This window comes from Mytilus trossulus, chromosome 12, assembly GCF_036588685.1.
Source record: "Mytilus trossulus isolate FHL-02 chromosome 12, PNRI_Mtr1.1.1.hap1, whole genome shotgun sequence".
Taxonomy (NCBI): domain Eukaryota; kingdom Metazoa; phylum Mollusca; class Bivalvia; order Mytilida; family Mytilidae; genus Mytilus; species Mytilus trossulus.
In genome coordinates, this window is record NC_086384.1 from 18,746,047 (window position 1) to 18,757,156 (window position 11,110).

At 31.3% G+C, this 11,110-nt stretch overlaps 1 protein-coding gene across 3 annotated transcripts; it reads right to left on the reverse strand.

Annotated features, from left to right (window-relative positions):
* Positions 1 to 1,348: 1,348 nt before the first annotated feature.
* Positions 1,349 to 11,107, reverse strand: LOC134693084 (uncharacterized). 3 transcript variants are annotated; one of them, XM_063553792.1, is made up of 4 exons: positions 11,013 to 11,107; positions 7,932 to 8,151; positions 6,185 to 6,397; positions 1,349 to 5,262 (listed from the first exon to the last, which is right to left on the reverse strand). In XM_063553792.1, the coding sequence occupies exons 2-4, from the start codon at positions 8,143 to 8,145 to the stop codon at positions 5,012 to 5,014; spliced, it is 678 nt and encodes a 225-aa protein (XP_063409862.1). In that variant the 5' UTR covers positions 8,146 to 8,151; positions 11,013 to 11,107; the 3' UTR covers positions 1,349 to 5,011. The 3 variants fall into 3 exon arrangements, with proteins under 3 accessions (XP_063409862.1, XP_063409860.1, XP_063409861.1); XM_063553790.1 differs by lacking the exon at positions 11,013 to 11,107 and adding an exon at positions 10,903 to 10,949; XM_063553791.1 differs by lacking the exon at positions 11,013 to 11,107 and adding an exon at positions 10,917 to 10,956 and having other exon boundaries at positions 1,351 to 5,262.
* Positions 11,108 to 11,110: the final 3 nt, after the last annotated feature.

Below are 11,110 nucleotides of genomic sequence, written 5' to 3' on the forward strand. Positions count from 1 at the left end.
GAATGAACGTTAATCCGTGTATTCACATTCTTTATATACCGAAGACATAACTGAACTGAAGTAACTGAAGATATTATAGTTTTATACAGACAAATACATCAGAAATAGCCCATCCAATCTTTTTCACGTTTTGAAAAGATACTTTTTGGTGGATATTATATGCATTTTCAATCATTATATAGAACTTTTTTATTTTGAGGATATTATCAATTCGCCTTTGAACACTATGATTTTTTTTAAAATTGTTCCCTTGTCAGCTGTGAACTTATGTACAAAATCCACACATAGTGCAAAAATATGTAGTTTAATGGCTGGCAATATATATTTGAATTGAATAATAATTCGTGTTTGTTTTGTAGATATTGTTCCGATCTCCTACCATGGTGACAGCTGTGATATAACTTCAACCCCAACTAAACTACCATACATAGACACTTTACATCCTCAGCTAGGTGTCGCTGTCGGTGGTAAAGCTTATGTAGCCAAATCCAGCTACGAGATAAAAAGACTTGCTGCGGTAAGGATGAAGAAAAACGAATGGGACTTGACTTAAAACAAAGACGATTTTAATATCAAACTAAAGAATGAACCAGCAAACTAATTAACTTTTAGAACTGAGATAACAAGATATAGCAAGAGTTTGCCAAATGAACAAATTATCCAGATTTGCAAGGAATGATACTAGGTAATCATAAACTAGCAGAAATATGGGTATATCGAATTCGGTGAAGGCATAATTATGCGTCAGGCATCTTGTACACTTAATAGTGATACCTGAAAACAAGTATAATTAACCCTGTCCACCATACAACTATTTCATAAACCAAATATAATAGACTTACTGCTGAAATCATCTGAAATCAAACATTGTTTATAAAAGATTCATGAAATGAGGTCAAGGTCAGATGAACTTAGACTGAAGCACGTGTACACTTAACACTCATACCATATTCCTAATGGGATTGAGCAATTGCTTAATGAATCGGAGGAATTGAACTCAAACATTTGACCAGTGGATAATACAGGTCTAACTAGGATGAAGTCTGTAGGATGGACGTGTATACATAACAGTTATTGAATACTCACATTAAAATTGCTTTTTCATGAATAGTATATGTTTATTTGTTTTGTATACTAGTATATGTTTCAGACATGAAAACCTTCAAACCATTATATACGCCAAATATAGTCATCCGAAATAAGAGAAAGGAAATAATTTGAATTATAATTTCCCCACCATTACTGGTTTAGCTGAATAAAGCCTGGCAGAATCTAACATAACAAAAGGACAAAACTTTAAAAAGTGTTTTTCACAACTATATTTATTTTACACTGAAATGTGGCAAATAGTTTCATATATATATGTAACAGACAAATCATATCCTATGCTCATTTTTATTATACAATATGTACATTACAATTGATTACACAGTAAAAATAATTTATTCTGGTTACCTCTGATAGTCCTTTTCAAATTCAAAGACAGGATGACAATGAATTGTGCTTTTCAAAGAAAACAAAGTCTCACTGGATTAGGGTCTTAATGATAATAAGATCATACACAAGTATAAATGAGAAATAGAATACAATTACATTATGTAATCAAGATTTGAAATCAGATTAAATTTATGCTAATTATCATGCTTTACTGATCATGACTACCATGTATGTTGCCGTCTTTGAGAAGACAAGTGAGTTATTAATATATAGCTACAACACAAACCTAACACTACCAATGAGTTCAAGGTTAGAGGGACATGTACACTTTACAATCATTCCATACACCAATAGTTAACTTTGTTTTTATTAAATGAGAAACAGACCCGACCAAAAGCCCTCAACACTTATTTATTCACCATGCAATGACATTCAGGAAATTATATAAGTACCAGCAAAACTTGTTTTACCTTTGAATCATTACATATACAATATATAGCTTAAAGTATTTGAAAAACTGACCTAACTGTAAAACAACTTGTTGACCAATAAAACATGAAAGTGAAGTAAAGGTCAGATTAATATATCATACAGATGTGTACACCTTACATATATTTCATACTTCATAAATAGTTGACATACTTTTTATGTTATCAGAAAACCTGGATTAACTCTAAAAGTTTAATGTTGACCATTAACTATGAAAATTTAGTCATGGTCAGATAAACTCTGCAAGACTGAAATGTACATCTTACAAAAATTGCTTAAACCATAGTCAATCTGTTGCTTATAGATAATGAAAAACTGACTTAATTCACACTTTAAAGGCTGACCATGAACCATGAAAATGATTTCAAAGTCTGATGAACCTTGCTAATGAGTATGATAAGTTCCCTAACTGAGTAATGATTAAACTCATCAATGATACCAGGATTGACATTTTGTATTTGTCTGAGACATCTACAGTAGTCTTACATGACATGTGATCTATGAATGAGTAATGAATGACATGTAACCTTTGAATGAGTAATGAATGAGTAGTGAATGAAATGTGAAATATGAATGAGTAATGAATGACATGTGAACTATGTTAGAGTAATGAATGACATGTGATCTATGAATGAGTAATGAATGACATGTGATCTATGAATGGCATGTGATCTATGAATGAGTAATGAATGGCATGTGATCTATGAATGAGTAATGAATGGCATGTGATCTATGAATGAGTAATAAATGACATGTGATCTATGAATGAGTAATGAATGGCATGTGATCTATGAATGAGTAACGAATGACATGTGATCTATGAATGAGTAATGAATGGCATGTGATCTATGAATGAGTAATGAATGAGTGATGAATGACATGTGATCTATGAATGAGTAACAAATGGCATGTGATATATGGATGAGTAATGAATGGCATGTGATCTATGAATGAGTAACGAATGACATGTGATCTATGAATGAGTAATGAACAGCATGTGAGCTATGAATGAGTAATGAATGAGAAATTAATGAGCAGTGAATGAAATGTGATATATGAATGAGTAATGAATGAGGAATGAATGACATGTGACTTTTGTATGAGAAATGAATGAGTAGTTAATGAAATGTGATATATGAATGAGTAATGAATGACATGCATGATCTATGAATGAGTAAGGAATGACATTTAATCTGTCATTTTAGTAATGAATTGTATGATTTATGGATGAGGAATGGATGAAATGTGATCTCTGGATGAGAGTTATGAATAACATGTGATCTATTAATGAGAAATGAGTGACATGTGATCTATTGATGATTATCAGTGACATATGATCTATGAATGAGTTTATTGATGAATAGTTAATGATATAAGGATGTGTTATCATTAAAGTATGATCTATGATTGAGTAAAGATTGACATGTGATATATATGAATGCATTTATTGATGAAAAGTGAATCACTTATGATCTATGAATGAGTAATGAGATATGTGCTCGAAGGATGATTAATGAATGACATAATCTATTGATGAGTTCTGAATGACATGTGATCTATGGGTGAAAAATAAATGAGTAATGGACGACACCAGATCTATGGGTGAAAAAAGAATGAGTAACAAATGACATGTGATCTATGAATGAGTTACAAATGACATGTGATCTATGAATGAGTAATGAATGAGTTTATTGATGAACAGACATGAACTGAATATGAATTATTAATGACATGTAATCTATGAGTGAGTAATGAATGACATGTGTTTAACGAATGAGTAATGAATGACAGATGATCAATGAATGAGTAATGAATGACAGATGATCAATGAATGAGTAATGAATGAAATGTGATCAATTAATGAGATACCAATATTATTTTGTCTATGGATGTGATCTAAATGATATGTTAGATTGGTAGCTGGCAGGTCTTTTCTTTCCTGTCTTGGTTAAGATGGTATATAACACTACAGGGAGATAACTCTGTTAAAAACACCTGAAAGTTTTAATGACGTTCTACTAACAAGGACAAATTTAGCTTCTTATTCATTCATGTTATTGATAAAAATTGGTTTAAGTCAAACTGCTATATGCCCAATAATTTTTTTATGATAAAGTGTTTAGTTCAAAGTTTTTTGATATTTTTATATTTTTGTCAAAGAGTCAAGGAAAATTTTATGAAAATTAAACGAGCAAAATTAATTTTAGTGAGGGTGTTGGGTTCTTACTTTACCTCCCATATCCATTTTAATCTCTTCTGTAGTTTAAGAACAAGGATGACTTCAGCTAATACTGATAACCATTCTGAACTTAGAAGAAAGTACTTGCTACAGAAGGAGGTAAACAGTGTAAAAGATACAATGTAAAACAATGTATGAACTTAACTTGTACAATATTAAATATTATATTCCCAGTGCCTCTTGTTTATCATATACACAATATTATTTGACATTTAAAAATAATAAAAGTCTACCAAAAAAATCATTATTACTTCATAATACAAATATTCCCACATATCCATCACTGTAACAAAATGTACAAGTTTTTAAATTTCTTTGCTCAAATTGAAAAGTACATTTTCTAAGACTTGTTGGTATTCTAATTGGGAAGAATAAATTACTTATATAACTAAATTGTTGTAACATCAACCATATCATATATTAACAAAATATTATTGACAACTTGCTGTTTGTCCTTTACATTGTAAATATACAAGTTATGGTGTTGATGTAAACACAAATTTCCTTTAACCAAAACTTTAACCTGATAAGCATATACAATAATATATTATTAAATGCCCCTGTACTATATCCCAAGTGAGGGCATATACATGTAAATGTTGAATGATACTTAAACAAACACTTTTAATAGAATATTATATTTCTGCTATCATGATTAAACAAAACCCTGAAATGAATAAATATCAATACAAGAAAAAAAAGTAAAGAAAACCCTTTGTACAGAGAACAACAAAAAAGTATTGCCATGTAAATACGATTTTAGGAATGAAAATATTGTCTGTTCAACATGTTTTATAACACACAGTAAAAATGTATACAATAGGGATTTTGCAATATAATAACATATCATGAGTGCAGATTCTCTTTTTCTTCTACTTTGAATCTGGTCATAGCCTCCAAGTTACAAGATCTGGCTTTTTCTACTTTCTTTGATTGTTTTTTCTGTACAATGTTCAGTGGTGAGTTCATGTCAATGTTTCTTGTAGATAATGGTGAACGAGTAAGGTCTTTATTGATAGACGAGATGTTTTTATTAGAAAACAGCTGCTTAGGTTGTGGTGCTCTTGTCTTCTTTGGCAGAATAGTGACATCTTTATCTAGAAAAAAAAGAAAACATAGTTTGATTAAAAAAAAAAAACAACAATATATTTCTTAACAAAGGCAAATGAGATTAGTAACCATTGGTGTCATCTGTGATTTAACAAAATAACCAAAACTGTACTGTTCAACCACTACTAAAAAATATTACCATTGTGACCCTCCTCTTTAGATTGTTATCATGGTTATGAAATTCATATACAGCAATTTTGTTTTTCTACCAAGTTATTAATATCAGTTTACTGGATTTGGCAAAACTTTTAGGAATTTTGGTCCTCAATGCTCTTCAACTTCATACTTTGTGGTTTTTTAATATTTTTGTATTCGAGCGTCACTGATGAGTCTTTTGTAGACGAAACGTGCGTCTGGCGTATATTTGAAATTTAGTCCTGGTATCTATGATGAGTTTATTTGCAGATGATTGATTGATTAGTGTTAAATGCAACTTTCAGCTCGAATGTGGTATTTTCTGCTGGTAATTTTTTATTGATGGAAAATGACAGAGTGCCTAGAGTGAACCACCAACCGTCACTTAAGTTCAGTAGAAAAACTGACAAATCCAGTCAATTAGGTTCAGAGTTGAGTGCACCTGCCACATGCAGTATTGAAACTCAAATTCTCAGTGTTGACAGACTAGTGACACAGAAGTTAAACTACTATGACCAGTCACCACTGAGGCACAGTATACAGATAAACTATGTCATATAATATGCCTGTTATACATGAAGTTCTAATAGATTTTTTTTAAAATAAAAGCTGATGTGAGGTATATTTCAATGAGACAGTAAAACAAAACCAAAAACATCTTGATGGCAACAAACAGTCTTAGTCCTATAATGGAAGAATTAATGATGATTTATATTTACAAAAAATGTAGTTACAACACTGCTAAGGAATAAGTCACTTGAATAATGCTATTACCATGATAAAAACGTTTATTAGATTCCACTGCCAACATTTTATCTTCTTTAATGGTTAATTTCTGAAACTGAGGTATATTTTCTGTGTTATGTTCCAATAACAGCTGTTGTTGGTCATTAGCTTGATCTTCCATTTCAGCCATTGCATCTGCGAATGCGTCTTCAACCATTTGGTCATGCATCAGATTATTCTCTTGAATATCATCAAATTTCCCTGCAAACATTAAAAAAAGAATCAATGTCAATAGACAACTTTCGAGTTTGATGCATTTCCCTCAAAAGTTGTGACAAAAACTCTGGTTTTAGTGAACGACATTTGTGCGTTTAGGGGCGTCGTCACTTCCATTCCAATGTTGAGCGAGTGGTTGGAAAACTATAATTCTATATTGTACAAATTATTCGACAAATTGATTTCACAAAATTGACCATCAGCATTGCTGTCATTGGGGAATTGTAATTAAGTACCTACAGAACAACCATTATTTCTAGTTTATCCTGCACACTGACAATCACATAGACGCTTGATGAACGTAAATAGTGCAGGGATACAGGCGACCCCCTCTATCTGGTAAATGACATCATAAAGGGGCGTATAATTGACCAGTTTTTTCTGGTGACGGATGAACTCGAAAGTGGTCTATTCAATTAAATAGTTCCATATTTTTGATATTATACAATTCAGTTAGAAATAGCAATTTTCCCATTGAAACAAACTTGTAATTGCAATTGTGATAAAAAAATCAATGTACTGATTGTGCCCGTATTGGGTCCACTTTTGGAAATAAAATATATCATCTTGTAAACCTTCAATACATTGACATAGACATGCTTTCACCATCATGAAAGACATGTTGAGTATTGCTGACATCAGTCAATAAATGAGACAAAAGATGATAGCAAAATTATATACTTTGATGATTATAATGCCAACAATAATAAATACTTGAGTTTCATTCAATGCCTATCCATGCTATCAGGCCTTGAAGTCATAAAACTTTCAAGTCAGTATTTTGTACTCTTACTCAAAAATCACCAAATTAAATTGCTGGATTTCTTGTTTCAAGCACAATTTTTGTGCTCTGAGCACTAAACAAAGTGTTATGCCTTCAACCCCTGGCCGTGAACTCATAAAACTTTGCTCAGTGCACGGATCACAAAAATCATGCTCGTAACATTTCATTTTAAAGGTTTATAGCATGCATTGATCAGCAAAAAGAGTAATCCTAACTAACCAACTTTTCAAATGTTTTTCTTGAGAGGATTTTCAAATTAAAAAAAACTGATGTTGATTAATTAAAGATCATTCAGTTGACAAGAAGCACTGAAGTGTAATTGATTAGTTGACACCAAAAAATAAACAATGACCCTTAACCATGTTAACAGATGTAATTCAAATAGGTTACAAATACAACCCGAGACATTACATGAATTAAGGTACTGGTAGGTCCTTCAAGTTTGGAGTGAATGCAACAGAATTTTATCTATAAAAAACTTTTATGGGGAAAAAAAATTGTCCAATCATGTAATTTCCTTAAACATTTTAAAAGCATGTTCAGGCACTGTGTTGAAGACCATACTTTTACCTATAATGGTTTATTTTTATAAATTGTGATTTTGATGGAGAGTTGTCTCATTCATTGGCACTCATACCACATCTTCTTATATCAATTCTATAAGCTAGTGACTTCAAATAATTTATAAAATAATTAAGTTTCCCTGACTGATAATGATTTTGTATTAATTTGTACCATGATAATCAGGAATTGGTGTCCTGAGAACTCCTGGTGTTGGAGATCTAGGGTCTAGCAATCCATCTGGTGTCTTGTCTACTACAATTGGTGTCCTTGCTATTTCTGTTGTAGGAGATCGTGGGTCAAACTCCAGGACTCTCGTATGTGGTCCCTGACGTGGAGGTGTAAGGGCATCTTCATTTTGTTCTATCCTTGTGTGTGTACCACCCATTTCAAACTAAAATCAAATATCAAAATATGAATTAGAGATTATGTCTATTATGTCTATATCCAGTTTAATAATCAGGGGTATTACATATATTTTGTAAACAAGGGATTTTAGTTTTGAAAAATTGAAATTTTCACAAGAATACTCACAAGACTTTGTTTTATCATTAGTACTGAAACAAGCTTCCTAATAAAAGAGTTTTATTGAATAAACATGTACCCAATCCGCAATATCATTTTCAATGTTCCGTGAACCGAGCGTTTCTTTGTTTACATTGAATATGACCTCATATCTTAAATAACGTCACAACTAAAATCCCTTACAACAATGAACAACAGAACTAAAATCAGAAATGTTACAGAATTTCTGTTTCTAATTTTAACATGTTTGATTTAAAAAAAAAATTGTAAGGGTTCCGCGGAACCCATTGTCTCGCCTACTTTTGCTGTAAATTGCAGGCTGAACAAAAATGAGGGAAAAAATCAATAAAAATATTCCGCTTGATACTATCTTTTGATTGTAAGAAGCTTTTGTCCAAGTTTGGAAAAAATCCAGGATGAATCTAATAAAAATTACTTTATGGATGTAATGTTAACTGAAAGAAAAACTAAGTCCATTTATAAGTAAAATACAGATAAACAGGTACAAAATATTCACAAAATTTCCTTCTAGATACTAGCTTTTGCTCATAAACAATGATAAACAAGCTTCTGTACAAGTTTGGTATAGTATAAGAAAGTTATAAAAATTAAAAAAAAAATTAACTGTTAAACCACAGAGTGAATGTGTTGTTTCCTAGCAGAAAATCTAAGTCCATTTAAAGTAAAATACAGAAAAATGGATTTATCGTTTTACAACATTTACTTTTGGAAACTATCTAATGATCACAAACAAGCTTCTGTCCAAGTTTGGTACAAACCAAGGATTGTTTAAGAAAGTTATTAAAATTTTAAAAACTTTAACAATAGAGTGAATCAAATGTTATCATGGTTATGTTTTCCCGCAGAAAAATTAAGTCCATTTATAAGTAAAAAACGGAAAAAATGGAATTCATTTTTAAGAAATTTACTTCTGGATACTGTCTTATGATCATCATGATCATAAACAAGCTTCTGTCCAAGTTTGATAGAGATCCAGGATAGTCATGATAGTTTAAGAAAGTTATTAAAATTTCAAAAACTTTAAACCACAATGGAATGTAGGATAGCTTAAACTCGCTTTTTTGACTAAAGTTGAAGGCTCCACAAAAATCATACAGACTTCGTCCTCGGTATCAGGTCCGTTCGCGCCCAATATACTTTGACACCCTACAAGTTGGCACCCAAGGTCTGTTCACACTCTACACGTTTGCGCCCAATTTTAGTTCAAATTCCAGTTGAATTTATCATGATTGTTGTTCTAAATTGCTTAGGTTTAAATACTGAATGTATAAATTTATTTAGCTTGGTAAAGTAAAACATTGAAGATTTTAAATGAAAAACACAAAAGTTTGGTCCCTTTGATCTGAAACAATGAAACAATAAAATATAACCAAAACATGATAAATATTATTCATCATGTGCACAAAAAATCGTAGTCAGAATCTCACTTTATTTTGAAACAAGTCAATGATTGACACAAAGTTAGAGCGATACGCTAACCAAAACATGAATAAGAGTTATTCAACACAAAATAAAACGTTGACAGAATCCCACTTTATTTATAAAGGATAGTTATTTTTTTTAACAATACACTATCCAAAACTTAAATAATAATAATGCTGTCTCACTTTATAATGAGACAATGACAACAAATATACTTATAGGAATACATGCACTTGCCAAAACTTCATTACAAAGTTACATGTATTATGGGGATGTAGTCCTCAATACCAGTAGAAAAATCAGGAAATTTTCCCGAATTTTCATTGTACTGACTAATGAACTCAAAATCGTTCAATTTTTTTTTTTATGTCATGTTTTGAATTCCTGCATCTGCGCAGAAATCTACAATGTACTTCCTTTTCCGGTCTCGTTTGTATGAAACTTTGAATAAAATATATATTTATCAGTCTTGTAGAAAATAGGAAGGAACGCAATACTAATTTCATTTTTAATAATTCCTTGATACATGAAAAAACATTACCTGATGATAGTGGATTTTGTTTTGTTAACATTGCATATGACGTCACAACTAAAATCCCTATTAACAACAGAACAAAAATCGGAAACGTTACGATATTTTCGTTTCTTTTTTTTTTAACAAATATGACAAATATTTAAGTTACAAAAAAATAGTTCATACAGACTTCGTCCCCATTTACAGGTTCTGCCTGCCTCATATTAAACACAAACCAATAAAAATTGGGCACAAACATGTAGTGCATTTGTAGTGTGCGAACAGACTTTGGGTGCGAAAGTGAAAGGGAGCGAACGTGAATGGGTGCGAACGGACCCAGATTCCTTCGTCCCCATTCACAGGTAATGCCTTATAAAATTTTATAAGTTAAAGTTGGGACAAATTGTTGAGTTTGATTAATAATAAACTCAATCTGAATCAGTTGAAACAAATTATTAAGTTTGATTAATAATGAACAAAATCAGTTGGAACGAATTGACTTGGTTCGAATTGTCCAAATATGGAACCAACTGGGTTGGAACGACATTCTCATGATTCTGACATAAATAATCTGAAGTACGAAAAGATAAATTATTTATTTTTTTGATTTGTTCGTTTCTGCATTTTTAGTGTAAAAAAAAAATAAGTTTGCGAGATGTTTACATCGAGTTTTTCACCTTTGTCGTGTAGTTGCATCAAACAGCAGAACGCAGAGACAAAGTGCGCAGAGAACTCTAGCAGTTTCAATTTTTAAACAAGACAAGTGTGTTTACCTGCTTTTTGAAGTTCCCGCTCTGTCCAATCACAGAGTCCGATAACAGACTTTAGGAAAAAAATAAAACCTACGTTAAACGTCCTCTGATTGGATGAT

Excerpts from the sequence above, each read along its gene's own strand:
- LOC134693084 (XM_063553790.1), bottom strand. The coding sequence starts at position 10,935 with ATGCAACTACACGACAAAGGTGAAAAACTCGAT. Across the intron at positions 8,152-10,902 it reads ACAAAGGTGAAAAACTCGAT|TTTGAAATGGGTGGTACACA; the intron begins GTAAACATCTCG and ends ATTTGATTTTAG. Across the intron at positions 6,398-7,931 it reads ACCAATTCCTGATTATCATG|GGAAATTTGATGATATTCAA; the intron begins GTACAAATTAAT and ends TAATGTTTGCAG.